We start from the raw sequence: 19,908 nt of genomic DNA on the forward strand, positions 1-19,908 counted from the left end.
ACTGAGGAAACAGATCTAGCCAAGGGTAAGACGCAATAAGCAGGGAACTGACCTGTGTGGCGCTTGCCTGCGGAGGAGGAAGAAGGGGGGGCACCGGAGATGAGCGGGTCAGAGGCAGGGGTCACGGTGAGGCTACTCAGGGCTCCGGCTGGCAGTGGCTGGCCCCTCTTCAGTAGCTGCTTGTGCTCCTGCTGGCGGAAACGCGGGGGAACCTCACGGGGCGGGTAGCGGGGGCCTGAGGACGACGGCGGAGGGGTCAGCTGCTGTGGTGTTTGCTGGGTGCTAGGGGGGGCGCGCTTCCCATTGGTTCTGACTGAAGAGGAGGAGGAGGGGGGATGTGAGGCCTGGGGCAGGGTCACACTGGTGGTGGGGTGGTGGAGGGGACCGGGGCTGGGCTTAGCTGGCTCTGGCACTGGAGGAGGACACAAACACAACACAGGAAGCAAGGTATTAGCTAATTCTGCACAGCACACATCACTAATCCACTGTACTTTGCAAGACAACATTGTTGGTTGTAGCACCCAGAGCACATGAGCTGTGCACCCCTGAATGTGTTATCATTTCCCTGATTGAGTATGACATGAACACACTGATCATTTGAACTGATGTTCATAGGTTGATTTGAACTGATGTTCATAGGTTGAAACATCAAATGACCTCTAACCCTAGAGCAACCAGGCAAGGTTTTATTCTAAAAAACGTTATACCCCAAATATCTGACACCCGTATAACATGGATTGAAAACATAGCCCTTATTTTCTAAGGAGAAATCAAGCGAAACATGGTTAGTAATAACATTCCTTATGAGCCGACCTGTGCATGAACACCACCGACAGACAGCCCAGACAACATGAAAGGGCAGGTTCTTACACACACACACACACACACACACACACACACACACTCACCTCTGCCTGACCCTGTGCATTCTTCTGTCTATTAGTTCGCCAGAGATAACAGCCCTCTAATCAAGCCTTGACCAGACTGAGTGGTATTAGCAGTCGGTACTAGCAGGACCTACTGTGTCAGCCTACTGTGTCAGCCTACTGTGTCAGCCTACTGTGTCAGCCTACTGTGTCAGCCTACTGTGTCAGCCTACTGTGTCAGCCTACTGTGTCAGCCTACTGTGTCAGCCTACTGTGTCAGCCTACTGTGTCAGCCTACTGTGTCAGCCTACTGTGTCTGCCTACTGTGTCTGCCTACTGTGTCTGCCTACTGTGTCTGCCTACTGTGTCTGCCTACTGTGTCTGCCTACTGTGTCTGCCTACTGTGTCTGCCTACTGTGTCTGCCTACTGTGTCTGCCTACTGTGTCTGCCTACTGTGTCTGCCTACTGTGTCTGCCTACTGTGTCTGCCTACTGTGTCTGCCTACTGTGTCTGCCTACTGTGTCTGCCTACTGTGTCTGCCTACTGTGTCTGCCTACTGTGTCTGCCTACTGTGTCTGCCTACTGTGTCTGCCTACTGTGTCTGCCTACTGTGTCTGCCTACTGTGTCTGCCTACTGTGTCTGCCTACTGTGTCTGCCTACTGTGTCTAAAGGAGCTTAGCTGAGCCCTCTGGGTGAGCAGGAGGCTGAGGCTGGACAGGCTAAGAGCTGCCTGCGAGGGCTGGAGGGGAAACGGCACAGAGGCTTACGGAAGTGTGTGTGTCTGCACCAAGGCTTATGTAGCACAAGTGTGTGGGTGCGCATTACGCAACTGCATTGGAAAGAGGTTAACACCCTGCATATCTGACATGGTATGTGTGCTCACTGTCCATGCTGACTAGAAAAGCATGGCAGCCATATTGTCTCTCAATACTTTATGACCTTCATGAGCTGCTACATCAGTTTGGTGAATGTGAATACGGTTTGTTGTGGTTCTATACTCCCTAGGTGGCTACAGAGGAGAATGCATAGGCTGGTTTTAAAAACAACAGGCTGGCAGGTATGCCTCAGGGGGGAGAAAGGAGAGAGAGAGAGGGGGGACGGGAGAGAGCGAAGGGATTGGCACAGGAGAGATGCAGATTAGCAACCAGGCAACAGATCTCTCACTCTTCTGGGAACACAGGAGCCACTGTGAGGACTCTGTCACGACACACATGGGAACATACAAATGCACACAATGACATTCGAGGTCATATCAGTCTGACCAATTAGGACAACTGCAGCTTTTGTCATTTTTTCATGGTTTTCCAAGTTGTGGCTCCAGAGAAAATAGAGCGAGAATCTAACAGGGTGTGACTGTGTAGAATCCCACACATGAACAGTAGAGGCCTGATGTGGCTGACTAGCTGTCCTGTGCTGCAACAGCGGGGGTTAAAGCAAACACTGCAGGCAGGCCCACGTATTCCCTCTGCCTGCCAAAGGCCTGTCCCACTGCCAACACCGTTTCTATAAACAGAGCACCCTCTGCACATGAGCTGTGCACCCCTGTGCCTCTGACACACACACTCAATATACTTTCAAATATGCGCATACACAACGAGGTTCTCTCGCTCATAAACTGCATACTGCCTGCTGATCTACCTCCATCTCTGGGCAGAGCTGGCCCCTCCAGCAGCAGGAGCTAGCGAGCTGGTTGGGCGCTGCAGCAGGCAGCTGGTGACGCACATATCTGATTAAATTCAGCCTCAGCCCGCCTGACGCAGTCACAGCCAATCAGTAGGCAGGGTGCTGTGTCCTCACCACGCACCCCCCTCGGCTCTCTCACTCTCCTTCGTCCTGCTCCTCTCTCTCTCCTTCCTCGCGCTTGCCTTTTACAATGTCCACCCTCTCCTGTTTCGTTTCACCCTCCGCTCAGCCATTTCATTCTCTCCCTTCAACCTGTCCCTCGCCCTCCCTCCCTTTTATTCTCTAGTGCTCCCTCCCCCTCGTTCATCCAATTCGGTCTCTCTCATTGTTCACTGCTGCTCTGAATCCATTAGAGGAAGCAGATGGACTGCTGGGCTGTTACTGGGCCGGCAGCCTCACACACACACACACACACACACACACACCCTATGAATCACAGCTTCTATGACGTGGTGGGAGGGTGTGCGGGTGTACATTGTGAGTGTGGATATCCCACATTATGCGAGTATATCTGAGGGGGGGGTTGGTTGGGTGTGTGCGTTTCCACTCTATTCTCCAGTAGCCTCTGTTTAGGACAACACTGGTGCTTTTACAACACAATAAAAAAGCTATTAAAGCACTATGTTGTGCGTGTAAATGATCACAGTTTATCTGGTCTATGATGGGAAATTACGGTTGTTATTCCAGCCAGCTGGGTATTGTGTATCCATCTTTGGAATAATCTGCATTTAATAACTCAGTGAAAAAGAGTTTACTCAGGAGAGAGTAGCTGTGTGTGTGTGTGCACACAAGCATGTGTGTGAGCATAAATGGCGGCTACGATACGACGTCTCTCGGCTCTAAATAAAAAGAGATCTAGCAAAACATTACTCCTTTTATTTTGGGGGGAAAGAGTTGGTTTTTTAATCCATAACGTACGCTAAAGCGCTTCGCGGGAGATTTTCTGAGGCGAAACAAAATCCCTTCACCAGGATGAGAGAAAGCGATATCAAAATGCTGTCTAGTCAAGTTCTCTAGCGCCATCACTTGTGTGAGAGATTTTTTCTCTTCTATATATATGGGAGATTCCCCTGTATGTCTGATGGGAGAGATAGCAGGTGATACGTGTGACATTGTCCTACACCCAAAGACTTAGAGGGGAGATTGAGAGATCGTAGGAACACCCAGAGCAAGAGGCAAAGTAAAGAGAGAGAATGAAAGATGGAATGAATCGAGAATGGTATAGAGAATTAGAGAGCGCGCGCAAATTAGAGTGTGAGAACGAGAGAGAATGAAAGAGAAGGAGCGCAAACAAACTGCAATACTAGACCTTTTCAGGTCGCTAAAGCCTTAAAAACACTATTTGATGTTCAAAGGAGAGTCAATTAAATAAACCATTATAACGAGACACACTGTAAATTCCATTAAACCCTCAAGGGAGGAGAAGCACTCCTAACCAAACTTGTAATTTTGGCCTCCTGTCCCCCACTCAATGGTTAACTAAGCCGAAAGAGATGAAAAAGCTTGAGTGAAAAGGATGATGGTCAAGAGGGCAGGCCCTGGTGCATAAGGAGCCATTGGCTCGGTTATGGAGTGTGCCTGGCTTTGAAGGGTTCTGGGAATCGTCCATGTCAGAGGTTAGCTACGTGCTGCTATTGTGTGATGAGGACGCATTTTAATATGTGACCGTGTTTATAGTGGGGAGGGCTGTGTGTAGAACACATAAGTGAACTACAGAAGAGGTTTATCTGCATCCTGTATGGAGTTATATACATGACTCTCATTGGAAATCAAATGTTAATGTGACTTCATGAAAAGCCATACTTTTTCATATCCAAGCATTGGAAAATAGTGATGTAGGGACTTAACTAAACCATCTGACCGATGAGGTGTATGTGTGTTTAGTGGCCTTGTTTAAGTGGACACAGGGTAGTTGAGAGGACTGACAGTACTAAAGGTTAAGAGGGGCTATAGACTTTAGCGGTACAGCAGGATCAGTAGCTTTGAGTGTTGATGGTTGCTTGTTAAGATACACCCAGACAGTCTCTTGTGAGAGTGTGTGCCATGGGGGGGGGGGTGTCTGAGGTTCCATCTGTCAGTAGTAAATCGTGTAGCAGGTCAGAGACCCCCACACACACTGAGACACTAAAAGGCACAGCTTTCCACCCCTCACCCTTCCCTGGGTACTAGGCCGCCGCCCGTCACCATGGAGATGCCTAATGCACCTCTGCTCTGCGGGCCTCCTGTGACCCACCACCCCGCCCTGAGCCCCGACACACACACTAATGAGCAGAGGGCTCATCTCAGCAGTGTTGACTCATTCTCGCCACACTTTCTACATGCTTTAGGAGTCTGGTTGATCCATAGATACGATTCATAGAGACAGCTTGTTAGAATTCACTGCAGTTAACTATGGGTAGATAACACTAAGCCAAAGTCCCACACTTAGATACGATTCAGTCAGTCCTCCCTTATCCATACAGTGTATCCAAAGGAGATTGTTGCCCAAAGACTGATCTAAGGTCAGGTGTGTTCTCTACACGCTATGGTGAGAAGGTGATCCTAGATCTGTGCACAAGGACAGCTTCAATCCACGTGCCTTAGGAGTCATGTGTATACCACTGAGCCAATGCTTCCCACGTAGATATGATTTGTCAGCATATCCTCGTCAACACACAAAAATGGCAGAGTGGTGTTGGTGGTTTGGACATGAAAAGGCAGAATGTGACCTGAAGCAGAAGACAGGAGGGCTGCCTCTTCCAGACACACCAGGCAGTCCTGCTCAGCAACACATACCCTCTCCCCCATGCAAAGCCTAATCTTTAAATGCCATTAATATCAGCACATACGCTTTTCTATTAATCTGCCTCTAAATGTGACATGAGCCCTCTCAGCTGTGATGTAACGGAGGGTATATTGAATTGCCTCTGTCTGCAGCGTGTGAGTGATAATCCAACATGAATACAAGCAGAAAATATCCCCCACTTCTCTGTCCCCTCCCTTCCACTTCATCCCCCTCTCTACTCCTAAATCAACCCCCTCTACTTGACATGCAAGCAAAGAGACAAAACAATTATCCTTCGCATCCATAAACCAGGATCCATTCACTCACTATTCATTTACAGAGTATTTATTAATGTTGCAGTTAGACACAGAAAGGCGACGGTGCCCCCCCAAAGTCAATTATCCCCCAATTAGATTGCGATTTAAGAAATCCGACTAAAAAGTGTTGACAATTAATTGAATGTGAAATTGCAAATTAATCCAATATGCATATTACGATGTGATGTCGTCCGGTTTCCCGGGTGGAAATAATGCAGTTCTCCTGTCACCGCAGTGACACCTTGTAAATATGTCAGTCGCCGTGGCAAATTGTTGGGTTGCCATGGTAGCAGGGCGGTCTCCTGGGAAGGGGAGAAAACAGCATGGGGTAAAGGTGGCATGCTTCCCAGTTTTTCTACCGAAAACAGTTCGGTAGAGTAAGTGCATATAATGACGGCATTGTGACGTTTTTGTTCATTTGGTACAGTTTTATGGGGCTGTTCGGGCACAGAATTCTCTCTCTAGTCAGTAGCCGAAGTCTACGCCCTTTCGTCTGTGATTGGTCAACAGTGATTCTTCAATAAAGACTTGTCATTCAACAAGAGACAACTCCTTTTCATGCATTTCTCATTGAGAAATACTACACAAAACATCTTACTTAGATGTAAAATTGCACAACTAAGAGCTCTTAAATTAATTCTGACTATTTTAAGATGGTGTAAACTGGCTACGGCGTCTCAAATGGACAAACCGCACTATTGTTGCTTTCCCCCCCCCCCCTTTTCATCAAAGGACTTTTAAGGGAGTATGCAAGTACACTCGTTCGGGTCGCCTAGCCGACATCGGCTAGCAGCCAGCCGAACTGAAGCCTTAATAAGGGGAAACGTAGGTAAAAGATTGACACGCATTAAGTTTGTTCTTGAATACATTATAAAGGCAGGCGCTGTTTTTCTGATTACACCAGGGCTGGGTAGAGAATGCGTCAGGCATACCCGGGTATTACGGATTCTCAGTCTGCTGGTATTACCTTCTCAGTCTGCTGTTGGACACCCTAAGTCACCCCTCGGCTTAAAATGGTTCCTTCTCGCTTGGTGACTCACCAACAGACGGAGCACAGAGTCTCCCCCAGAGATAATTAGACAGACCTTAACGAGGTCAAGAAAGTGCCATTGACCTCTACACAACGCAAACGGACGTCGGGCCAAACCCCAATGCCTATTGGCGAGGGCGGTTAGCTGTTGGGGTGTGTTGGGGCCAATCCCCGGTAACACAAACAGGACACACACACCTTTTAGAGGGCGAGGTGCTGACCAGCGCAAACTGAACAGATGCTCTAATGGGCTTTAGAGTGGACCAAAGCCCTGGCCCCATCTGTCTAATGCCTGCCTGCAGGGGTTTAACACCTACACGCATTAACAACGACCCCCTGGCTTATTCACACGCAATGACACACATTCTTCACACACACTAGACTCATTTGTTGGCTAAATACAATAGGAAACGTTTGACGTGGGGGACCGAGCGGCGCAGTGGTCATTGTAAATAAGAATTTGCTCTTAACCGACTTGCCTAGTTAAATAAAGGTTAAATTAAAAATGTGCTGAATGGAAACACACGCAGAAATAGCATACGTACTACCGATGTGAGCACACATGCTGCTGGGAGAGAGCGGAACAAGTCACCGTAGAAGGCAAGATGCCCCTTAAATAATGTCACCCCTGGAACTGACTGAACACCTTACCCTCCCAAACCCCCTCCCCCCGTTAGGAGCTCCCATCTGGGCGCCTTCTCCACAAATCATTAGCCAGCACTGCTGAGCTCAGAGGAGAAGTCATTGTGTATCTGTATGTTAGACGATGCTGGGCCTGCTCCTACACAGCCCTTATCTGTATGTATACGCCTTTGTGGCTCATATGAACTCCCTTAAAAATCAGAGCCGATTAGGGCCGTGTGTGTCAATCATTTTCATGCACTTTTAAAAAGCTGTGCGGCTATGAGTGGCAGTTAGTCATTCCACTCACCTTTGGTTTTCGTGTCAGCAGCCTAGAAGACACACAGGGAGAGAGAAGTCAACAGCTGTAAACGTAAAGTTGTTTTTGTTCAATGATTAATGTGGAGCTAGCAAAATGGTGTGTCATAAAAGTTTGTCATTAACTAAAACATTAGTGCATTACAGGAAGGAATGTATGTACGTTTACACAACAGGGAAGGAAACTGTTAAACTCATAACCAAAGTAAACATGAGAAATGATATTCCCAGTAGAACTTCATCACATTGCAGGCTGCCAAATTGGATGCAGCCCACAATCGCATATTCATACAACGAATGGGCAAATATCTTAAATGAAAAGCCAATTGAAATTAGCTGAAAATGTAGGGATGTGGGACATTGAGACATAACTGGCAGTAGGCTGTGTGGGCCTGATTAGACACCCAAGGTAAAACGCCTCAGTCTTCAAGGCCCAAACAGCCCCACCTGGGAAGACGCCTGCTATAAAGTGCCTTGGCACGGCTGCTGGCTAGTGGAAGTGATAATTACAGGCTGTCTGTCTAATCTGTCTGAGTGCAAATGTGTGTGTTAGCAGTCCGATCAATATGGGATTTGTGGGTCCGATACCGATACTAGGGAGGCAAAGGTCACTGACATACGTGCCAATAAGTTTTTTTTCTTTTAGGAGGCAGAATGAAAAATATATTTTTCACAAATTGCACTCCAAAAGGATTAACAGAGTCTAAATGATGATTTAACCAAATATTAAAATGAACATTATTTAAGAACATTTTATTTGTGGCCTACATGACAACCACCAAAAAGCCACTATACCCTCTATGAATACAAAAGTAAATAAAAAAATTATTCAGTTGACCTTAGGTACATCTTTAAGTTGTGTCCATCTATGGCAGTGGATAAGAATGCAGAAGTGAAGCACGACAAGCACACTAATAAACAAGAATGTCTGAAAGAGTTCCTAATGTCGCCACTAGATGTCAGCATATGTATTGAGTAGATTCACTACAGTGCTTTAAACAGTCAAGTAAAGAACCACTATGGCAACCTCGCAACAAGAGCTTGTTATGACAAGCCCGCGCTAGATGTTCATTGCGAAAATGTTTTCTTACTGAAACCATAATGTAAATTATACCGTTATTCAATACAAAATGTATGTATTTGGCAACATATTTCAACTGCAGATGGCATGCGCTGATGACTGAAAACATTCACGCAGGAAAATGTTTGCCGCACTGGTTTTAGTCACACGTTCAGGGATGTATCACGGATGAGTCAGTGTTCACTTTGGCGCCAGTCCAGTCGCACATAGGTAGCACAGATTGCTAGCTAGCTAGGCTAACTACCTTGCTGGCTAGCTAAGTGAGCATACAATGAGGACAGGGGCTCCTTGCTTGGTAACGGGTACTTTTGATTATTTCCTCAGCCTTCGCTGGCTGTGAAAAACCACCATGCACACGCTCACGTCCTGAAGGATGTTCAAGGAGCAGCTCACAGAGCGCCCCCCTCGGGCAAACATTGAAAGCGAATTTGTTCATTCTATGTATATAATATCCACGCTTTATCTGTGGAATAAAGCTCGAAACAAATATTTCTGTGAAAGGGCTAATATCGGCCGATAATATTTGTCAACTGATTTAACTGTCGGGCTCGAGTTTGCGTTTGCGCATAGCATTGTGTTTTTATATGCCTGTGTGTACAATTGTATGACTGTGCGAATGGCGTGCGACAGCAACATCTCCTTGGTTACCAGAGCCAGGCTAGTGTTTCCAACAGAGCAGTGTGTGTAGCTAGTGTGCCAGCTCTAATCTGTCTTTAAATAGGGTCCATACACCTGGCAGTGTGCTGCCTGCAGGGTTATTGGCTCTAGGCTAATCCATGAGGTTAATCTAGGGAGGAACTCCCACACTCAGTCATAAGGAGACTATACTGAACACACCTACCTGGGGAACAGAGGTGAATGACGGAGGGAAGAAGGGAGAAGGTGTAGCCTGATGGAGAGGTTTTTCAGAAGGAGGTACTCCGTTTGAGGAGAGAGACGTAACAACTCACCTGTTTCTGAGCAGCTTCCTTCTTGGTCTTTTCTTGCTTTTTATTTTCTTCCATCAAATGGTTCTCTTCTCGTGTTGTTCGCTTCTCTCAGCTGCAAACAGAAAGGGAGAGGTTTTCAGAACAGGGCAGAGAGGAGCAGCAGGCTTTAAGTTCAGTAACCTAGGGCTGCAATTTCCCTTTCATCCGCTTAGAGGTCAATGTCAGAGCTAGCAGACTTTTTCCAGAGATGACTTAGAAGCCAAGCACATTCAGCATTTCAGAAGTAACACATTGAGTTGCTTCTTAAATGCAATTTCCTTCATGGCCAGAGAGAGATTGGGGGGGGGGGGAGCAACAGATGGACACCCGGAAACTGACCGAGGGAGAAATGGGGGAAGAGATAGAAAATAAGGAAAGACTGAGAAAGAAAGAACAAACTCAAGGCCTTTCCCAAAGTCTGTCTCCAGTGGCCAGCCAAGCAGCCAAAGGAGAGATCAGATAGCTGGAGAGCCTGCGAGAGAAATTGGTTTATTTAAGCCTTTATTTGTTTTGGCTGAAGTTCGGTGACGGTTCCTGGAAACTATTAAAGGCATGAGGAGAGGGACTGGGGGAGCCTGTGTGTGTGTGCATATGTATGTGTGTGTGTGTCTAAAGCCTACTAGTGCCAGTCAGCCATTTCAATCTGGTCAGTGTTGCCAGCTAAGTGCCAATCAGTGGACATTCTGGTTATTATCTGGTCAATACTAGACAGCTTCCAACTGACTGGCTGTTCCTGTCACCGCAAATCCAGCCGTTTATCGTGGAACTCTGGGATCTCAACGTACTCTTCAACTCCCTCCACACAAACAAATCGGCCATTGTGCTCTGTCCTCAGCAATAGTAAGGCCATAAACACACATTTTTCTCAGTGCCTGAGTGACTGACACACACACCGGAGCTTACCGGAGTTTCTCCAGCCTCAGACAGTGTCCATAGGGGCCTGCACATGAATACATTGATGAATTATCATAATAATGACAGGGAGAGTAATGACATGCCCGCCTCCCAGTGTGTTGCCTGTTGGTAGGGGAATGGAACTGTCAATCAGAGTGACAGGCAGAGGCAGGCTGAGAGTGAGTAAATGGTGGGGAGGAGTGTCCATAGGGACAGCCATGTTGAGGGAGTGCGAAAGTGAGCGGGAGAGGGGAGAAGGGAGAGAGCGAGTGGAGAGAGAGAGACCTGTTGCCTCAAGTTAAGGGAAACCAGTGAAGAACAAACACCATTGTAAATACAACCTATATTTATGTTTATTTATTTTCCCTTTTGTACTTTAATTATGTGAACATCATTACAATACTGTATATATAAGACATTATTTTGGAACTTTGAGTATAATGTATACTGTTCATTTTTTATTGTTTATGTCACTTTTGTTTATCTATTTCACTTTCTTTGGCAATGTTATGTGTTTCCCATGTCAATAAAGCCCCTTAAATTGAACGGAGAGAGTGCGAAAGAGGTAGAGAGAAAGAAATTGACAGGCATTAACTGTCAATCTACAGTACAGCTAGTGTGCTGTTTAACAGCAACAAATACTGACAGAGGCCTTGTCTAGCTGTAATGACTGAGGGAGGACAGTACAACGCACTATCAGACTCCTATTTATTATAGAGGGAACTGTGTGTGTGGTGCATTAGTATCTAATCAGACAGAAAGGCTGATTGATCTCTGCCTGGTAATAAGTAGGAGCTCAATAGTGTCTCCTCTCTCAGACCTGCCTATTAACCAGACCAGCACTCCTGCACAGCACTAACAATCCAACAACCTCATAGGCTACCACTCCCCCTTCACCCGCCCCCTCGACCAATCACAATGCCCGGTCAGTCTAACTGGCATCTCTCCCCACCACCATCCTCCCTGCTGATATTCCTTGGCACCTGTCCAAAAGGCAGGGGGGCTCACTGGCACTGTTCTGAATGTTGAAATCACCCTCAGAATAGAAAGGGGTGGAAGGAGGGGGAAGGGGACATTGGATCGGGATATAAAAATATCCGGTGGAACCCCTTAAATGCTGGAATTTTCCCAAAGAGAGCCTCTGACTCAGTCCATCTACTGCTTAGTGACTACTAGCCTACCGCTGTCCTGGCTGTTGTTAACATGGGATCTCCCATACAGCCCATCTGGTGGGCCAGCTTATGACAGAGACAGAAGCGGGGGAAGGGTTATGACAATAACAGTACACCACGCGTATTTACTTAGGGACCTCACTTCCTAGAAAATACACGGTTACGGAAAAGTATGAAGGACGACAGACGGTCTATTTTGGTAGCAGGCTAGTAGAGTTTGATCTAACACACCACGCTGTACAGTACAACCACCTGTGTTCCTGTATCCAAGATCATAACAAACCACTGTTCACTGCCGTGCTGCCCCACTCATCCATAGGAGCAGCATTGAAATCGAAACCTGTGTATTGATGTGTAGCCTATATTTTGGGTAATTACAGGGCTCATCCGTAAAAGAGACCTTGGTCTCAGCATGACTTCCTGTCAAAATACAAGGTTAAACGAAACATTTAACCTGTGTGTAGGCGATTCCCAAAATATTATGTTACAGATATCCATTTCTGCGCCGCAGCAGACAAACTGAAAGGCATTTTTTTTTTATAATTGTTTTTTTTAAATAGTTTTTATTGAATATCCGAAACATACAATATACGTGCAGTGAAGCCGCATGTGTACAAACACCTGCACGGCATCAGCCTCAAGTAAACCAGCATTAGTTGTAAAAACACTAACCCTCAGTGTCATTCAAACATACGTTTTATTATGTTTTATTTGTACTTTTATCTTTGACCATCATTTTCTCCCCCACACAGCAACTCCACTCGTCGCCAATTCCACATCCCAACCCTCAGCCCATCTATCTCCACGTCGGGTTTCTACACAACACATATCTTTCAACTATGCTGTGATGTTTAACGTACAATTCCAATCTAATCGAATAGAATCCACAAATTGTGAGTTGAAGATAAATACTTTTACTAAGAGTATTAGAAATTGACTGACGCAGTCACTCAAGATCTCCTAACAGTACTATTTCTAGGGTCAATTTTAGATCAATGCTATGCATTTTCAGCCATTCCTGAACCTGAGACCAGAACCATGCTAACTGGGAGAAAAACCTAAATAAAAAAGTATATTGATTCTGTATCCTCACAACAAAATCTGCAGCGCTTCAATGATTTTATGCCCCAAATATTCAACATTTTGTTGGTGGCAAGAATTCTATATAATAATTTTAGCTGAAAAGCATGAAGTCTTGAATCTTGCATTGTTTTATACACCGCTCAAAAAAATTAAGGGAACACTAAAATAACACATCCTAGAACTGAATGAATGAAATATTCTTATTAAATACTTTTTTCTTTACATAGTTGAATGTGCTGACAACAAAATCACACAAATTATCAATGGAAATCAAATTTATCAACCCATGGAGATCTGGATTTGGAGTCACACTCAAAATTAAAGTGGACAACCACACTACAGGCTGATCCAACTTTGATGTAATGTCCTTAAAACAAGTCAAAATGAGGCTCAGTAGTGTGTGTGTGGCCTCCACGTGCCTGTATGACCTCCCTACAACGCCAGGGCATGCTCCTGATGTGGCGGATGGTCTCCTGAGGGATCTCCTCCCAGACCTGGACTAAAGCACTGGACAGTCTGTGGTGCAACGTGGCGTTGGTGGTGGTTGTACAGATTGGATTCAGGTCTGGCGAAAGGGCGGGCCAGTCCATAGCATCAATGCCTTCCTCTTGCAGGAACTGCTGACACACTCCAGCCACATGAGGTCTAGCATTGTCTTGCATTAGGAGGAACCCAGGGCCAACCGCACCAGCATATGGTCTCACAAGGGGTCTGAGGATCTCATCTCGGTACCTAATGGCAGTCAGGCTACCTCTGGCGAGCACATGGAGGGCTGTGCGGCCCCACCAAAGAAATGCCACCCCACACCATGACTGACCCACCGCCAAACCGGTCATGCTGGAGGATGTTGCAGGCAGCAGAATGTTCTCCACGGCGTCTCCAGACTGTCACGTCTGTCACATGTGCTCAGTGTGAACCTGCTTTCATCTGTGAAGAGCACAGGGCGCCAGTGGCGAATTTGCCAATCTTGGTGTTCTCTGGCAAATGCCAAACGTCCTGCACGGTGTTGGGCCGTAAGCACAAACCCCACCTGTGGACGTCGGGCCCTCATACCACCCTCATGGAGTCTGTTTCTGACCGTTTGAGCAGACACATGCACAGTTGTGGCCTGCTGGAGGTCATTTTGCAGGGCTCTGGCAGTGATCCTCCTGCTCCTCCTTGCACAAAAGTGGAGGTAGCGGTCGTGCTGCTGGGTTGTTGCCCTCCTACGGCCTCCTCCACGTCTTCTGATGTACTGGCCTGTCTCTTGGTAGCGCCTCCATGCTCTGGACACTACGCTGACAGACACAGCAAACCTTCTTGCCATGGCTCGCATTGATGTGCCATCCTGGATGAGCTGCACTACCGTAGCCACTTGTGTGGGTTGTAGACTCCGTCTCATGCTACCACTTGAATGCTGGCAGTGCTTTCACTCTAAAGTGACCAAAACATCAGCCAGGAAGCATAGGAACTGAGAAGTGGTCTGTGGTCACCACCTGCAGAACCACTCTTTTATTGGGGGTGTCTTGCTAATTGCCTATAATTTCCACCTGTTGTCTATTCCACTTGCACAACAGCATGTGACATTTATTGTCAATCAGTGTTGCTTCCTAAGTAGACAGTTTGATTTCACAGAAGTGTGATTGACTTGGGAGTTACATTGTGTTGTTTAAGTGTTCCCTTTATTTTTTTGAGCAGTGTATATTTTGTTACATGAATACCGAGTATGTCTACTTTATCAGCCCATTTTATAGGTAAACTGCAGAGTAATGTAATGTTAAAAAAAAGCTGTATTTTTTTAAAGATCCAATACATCATTTTGTACACTTATCATAATTAGTTATTAGTTACTTAGATGTTATGTGTGTAGTAAATCTGAGTCGGTTGATGTGTATGACATTGGATGCGATTTAGTGAGAGTGTGTACGATGTCTGTATAAGAGTAATAATGTGTGATGTCCAAGTAAAAAAAATAACTGCACCAATTGCATGGTTGAGTGACTGTGTGTGTAACATGTAGTGCGTATAGCCGTAACATTCATAATTGTAATCCATATTGTATTACCGTCATAATTACATCATAATTACCTTTAACATCATTGAAAAACACATCCCAGCATTTCCATAGCAATTGACGTTTCACATGATCATGAAAAAGACCTTGCACTACTTAGAGACGGATTCACTACAGTACAAATGTATTCCATACAATATGTTATTATTCCCTAATGCCCTTATTCTGATATCTTCCCCTTGCCTGTTGTAAACTTATATAAACTTGTAGACAAATGTATAAAAAAGACAAACAATACACATTAAATTTTTAAACAGTTTGACAATAGAGAGGGAGAGAAAAGAGGGAGAGAAGAGAGCGAGATCGTGTGTATGTATAAGTCCGTATGTGTAAGCGAGCATGTAATTGAGAGCTGTCTCGGAATAGCTGTCCATCTATAAAGAGTTTGTCCACAATGAGAAAGGCATGCTTAACCTTCTCCCTTTGTTGCCTTCGTACCGGATACAGTCTCTTACGACGTTTGTTTATCTCCCTTGGAAAATCATTTATTGTTATTGTGCTGAATGTGCCCTGCTGCCCTTTATATAAATAGATTCAATTATAACAGGCATCCCCATTCAAGTCAATGTTATAATCATCTGGTCTGAACCAGAGATTTAACATGACAGCACAGTGCCAGTGCTCTGTCCCCAACAGAGTCTTAGTGTTGTAACTGTCTCACACTAAACCCAAAGTAGTTGCCATTCAATCTAAATCCTAGAAAGCACAGTACAATTTGAAGACTTAACTAGCAGCTGGGCCTAATCCGAAAAGAGCCAAAAAAGCAGCATAATTGTGCCGACTAAGACAGAGACCGTACTGCATCCAGCTACCACACTGAAGCAACCGCTCTATCTGCTCCAGGAGTTCCTCCTCACAGGAAGAACAGGTGTTCCTTCTCACAGGAGTTCCCACCAGAGAGCACAGACTCGCAAGGGGTGGTGGTGAGCATTGTGCTCTGCTTCTCACTTCTAATTACCCTCAAGGAAACCAGGTGAGAGGAGAGAGGAAGAAAAGGAGAAAAGCAAAAGGGGATGAGAGAATGAAAAGCGAGAAAGAGAGAAATGTACAGTAAAGGTCGCCAAATAGCATAGTTGTCCCATGACAGAACGAGAGAGAAAGAAACAGGAAGCAAGCAAGATAGCGATACAGACAGAGAGAGGGCACCAGTTCAGGGGAAATGACAAGAGCAGTGTGACTGTGCCCTTGTGTCCCTGCCCGTCTCCACTGAGCTGCTGACACAGTCACCCCCAGAGTCAGGCTGACACTTTGGGTTGGCTGGGGATCAAGTTACACCTGCCTGGCAGAGGCCCTCCACACAGAGAGACTTGCTGACATACTCAAGCGAAGCAGTCTAGTAGGCCTATACAGTATCATATGCTTGTGCTAGATACTGTGGAAGACCTATAGCCTAGATACATGTAAACTCAGCAAAAAAAGAAATGCCCTTTTCAGGACCCGGTCTTATCAAAGATAATTCGCAAAAACCCAAATAACGTCATACATCTTCATTGTAAAGGGTTTAAACACTGTTTCCCATGCTTGTTCAATGAACCATATATAATGAATGAACATGCACCTGTGGAACGGTTGTTCAGACACTAACAGCTTACAGATGGTAGGCAATTAAGGTCACAGTTATGAAAACTTAGGACACTAAAGAGGCCTTTCTACCGACTCTGAAAAACACAAAAGAAAGAAGCCCAGGGTCCCTGCTCATCTGTGTGAACATGCCTTAGGCATGCTGCTACAGGCAGACAGGATGGACAGCTGATTGTCCTCGCAGTGGCAGACCACGTGTAACAACGTCTCTGTCGTTGAATCTGATGTTCATACAAATATTTACACATGTTATGCTTGCTGAAAATAAACGCAGTTAACAGTGAGGACGTTTCTTCTTTTGCTGAGTTTATATCGCCTTTCCCCATGTTTACACACCCGTTGTGTGTGTGTGTGTGTGTGTGTGTGTGTGTGTGTGTGTGTATATATATATATATTGATTTGCTTAGCCACTTTATAGCACACTTCTAACAATTGTTTATGAATAAAAATAGTAGCCGAGTTGAGCATTCAAAGGCATTACATTGCAAAGGTTTCCTTCCATCTGTGAGCTGTGTATAAACTCTGCATGACCAGAATCAAAGCAGACAGAAAGCATAACAGGGAGGAAAGACTTTTATGGTCTGTGAGGATCCTGCTACACAAAAATAGCAGCGCTTGTTAAGAGGGAATAACTGGTGTGTGTGTGTGTGAGACGTACAGCGGCACAGGGAGTCTGAGATGTGTTCACAGAGAGATGCTGAAGCTGCTGCTCACACCGGGGAGGAAGAGAGGAAAATCGGAGGATGAAAAGAGAGGCAGAGCAACACCAATTAAGAATGACAGCCGTCGGGAGAGGGAGATAGGGCAAGAAGAGATGAGAGAGAGAGGGGGGAGAGCATCTGTGAAGGGAGAGAGAAGAGAGAAAGCTCACTGGGGAGCAGAGGAAAAAAACACAAAAAGCAGCAGGATAGAGGAAGGCGAGAGAGAGAGAGATATGGAGAAAAGAGAAGCTTAATAATATCCATGCACCTTGGGTGAGCAAGCGAGGAGAGCCAGAGGAGAAGAGGTGGCTATAGCAGGGGGAGAGAGGAAGAGAGAGAGACAGTCAGGCTCAGGCTGTAGGGCAGTGTGCAGAGCAGAACTAGACGTCCCTGACACAGAGACAAGGTTGCCATGATGGCCGCAAGGCAAACAGTGCTGCTGTGTGTTCTGGAGCCCTTCCGGCTAACACTGCCACTGTACGAACGACGGAGCAAAGCCATGGAGGATGAGGAAGGGAAGAGGGGGGTGAAGACACCACAGTCTCCATCACCCTTCCTTTTGCTTTCCTGCAGCCAGGCATTAGGAAAGCTGCAGCTCTCCAGAGCCCTTTCACACGGCCATTATCTAGGACGGCTACCAACAACCTGACTGGAGAGTAGTAATCCCACAGCCACCATTAAAGACTGAGGAGACTAGTGTAATCTTAGGCTGTGTCCAAAATGGCACCCTTTTCCTTAAAGTGCACTGCTTTTGGCCAACTCTGGCAACAACCTTAGTCTAGTTTTAAAGGACCAGTCAGTAGTTAATACATACATTTTTGGATTATAAATGAATGATTTGTAAACAAAGTAAAGGTAAACACTATTTAGCCTCAAAACATGCACAGAAATATACATTTTTAAGTCATGGATGGTCAGTACTTGCATCCATAGCCCGGTCTATGAATTTGAGGGAGGTTACATTTCTCCAGCCTCATTCCTCAGCTTTTTACCGAAACAGGGGTGGGGAGTTGGCTTTGTTATTGTTTCAATTGCTGCTTTAAAGCCAGGTGGAGATCAGCATGTGGAAATATGCCGCCTGCCCTTATGAGTGGGAACAACAGCTATCTCAACTATGCTGCTGGGCTGACTCAATGAATCGAAAAGAGGGGGCCGGTTTTCATACTCTTGGTTGCTGGCGGCGAGAGCCCAACGAAAGCTAAGAATAAAACTCCTTTGAAGTTCTCTTTTAGAAATTATTAGAAGTCAATGTCGTCCATAGCTGTTGTTTCCTTACCAAATCAACAGGGAACTTTTGTTCTGGCAGTTCATTAGGTAAAGAAATCAAACTTCAAGTTGATAAAAAGCTTCTGTTGTGCCAAAGGCTATAGACTATTGAGCATATTGCAGTGTATAGAGACGGCACGGAGAGTCTGTCAGTTTCTATACTTTTATTTATTTAACAAGACAAGTCAGTTAAGAATAAATTCTTATTTACAGTGACAGCCTACCCCAGCCAAACCCTCCCCTAACCCAGACGACGCTGGGCCAATCATGGGATCGAACCAGGGTATGTAGTGACGCCTCGAGCACTGCCTTAGACCTCTGCGCCACTCGGGAGCCTGAAGGACAAGGCTGTCAATGGCTGCGTTTAGACAGACAGCCCAATTCTGATATTTTCCCCCACTAATTAGTCTTTTCACATCAGATCTTTTTCAGAGCTGATCCGATTGGTCAAAAGGAGAGAAAAAAAGATCCGAATTGGGCTGCCTGTAAAAGCAGCCTAAGCTGCCAGAGAAATGTGGATTGTGGACTGTGACCCTGACAATAACGAAAAGTACCCTAGTACTTTTTTTTAAAGGCTGAGAAGAGTTACATGACCATAACGGTAATTGAGGAAAGCTCTTAGTAGAGCACTGTACTCTGATAACATGTACTTTAGCTGGGTTGACAAGCCACATAGGCCACTGGAGAGGTGAGAGAAAAGTGGGTTTATTTGTGAGTCATTCTACTTTTTCTTTTTTATTTCACCTTCATTTAACCAGGTAGGCCAGCTGAGAACATGTTCTCATTTACAACTGCGACCTGGCCAAGATAAAGCAAAGCAGTGCGGCAAAAGCAACAGAGTTACACATGGAATAAACAAATGTACAGTCAATAACACAATGGAAAATCTGTATACAGTGTGAGCAAATGAAGTAAAGAGGTTAGGCAATAAATAAATAGGCCAATAGTGGCAAAGTAATTTCAATTTAGCAATTTACACTGGAGTGATATATGTGCAGATCAGGATGTGCAAGTAGAAATACTGGTGGGCAAAAGAGCAGAAAAACAAAACAAATATGGGGATGAGGTTGGATGGGCTATTTACAGATGGGCTCTGTAGGCTGCTCTGACAGCTGACGCTTGGAAGGAACTGGAAGGCAGCAAAAGGGGGTGTTGGCTTTAGGGATGACCAGTGAAATATACTTGCTAGAGCGCGTGTTACGAGTGGGTGTTGCTATGGTGACCACTGAGCTGAGATGTGGCGGAGCTTTACCTAGCAAAGACTTATAGATGACCTGGAACCAGTGGGTTTGGCGACAAATATGTAGCGAGGACCAGCCAATGAGCATACAGGTCGCAGTGATGGGTAGTATATGGGGCTTTGGTGACAAAACGGATGGCACTGTGATAGATTGGATTGCAGTCTGAGTAGAGTGAGGCTATTTTGTAAATGACATCGCCGAAGTCAAGGATTGGTAGGATAGTCAGTTTCACGAGGGTATGTTTGGCTTTGTTGTGAAATAGGAAGC

General features: G+C 45.7%; 1 protein-coding gene across 2 annotated transcripts in view; it reads right to left on the reverse strand.

Annotated features, from left to right (window-relative positions):
- Positions 1 to 19,908, reverse strand: part of tnrc6c2 (trinucleotide repeat containing adaptor 6C2) — a 74,637-nt gene that overhangs the window by 46,043 nt on the left and 8,686 nt on the right. For both annotated transcript variants that reach the window (XM_042303280.1, XM_042303285.1), the window contains exons 2-4: positions 9,633 to 9,723; positions 7,594 to 7,615; positions 53 to 412 (exon numbers count right to left, since the gene is read on the reverse strand). In XM_042303280.1, the coding sequence (XP_042159214.1) occupies positions 53 to 412; positions 7,594 to 7,615; positions 9,633 to 9,686 (436 nt within the window). In that variant the 5' untranslated portion in view covers positions 9,687 to 9,723. The remainder of the gene's footprint in view (positions 1 to 52; positions 413 to 7,593; positions 7,616 to 9,632; positions 9,724 to 19,908) is intronic.

Source organism: Oncorhynchus tshawytscha, linkage group LG02, assembly GCF_018296145.1.
Source record: "Oncorhynchus tshawytscha isolate Ot180627B linkage group LG02, Otsh_v2.0, whole genome shotgun sequence".
Classification (NCBI taxonomy): Eukaryota; Metazoa; Chordata; class Actinopteri; order Salmoniformes; family Salmonidae; genus Oncorhynchus; species Oncorhynchus tshawytscha.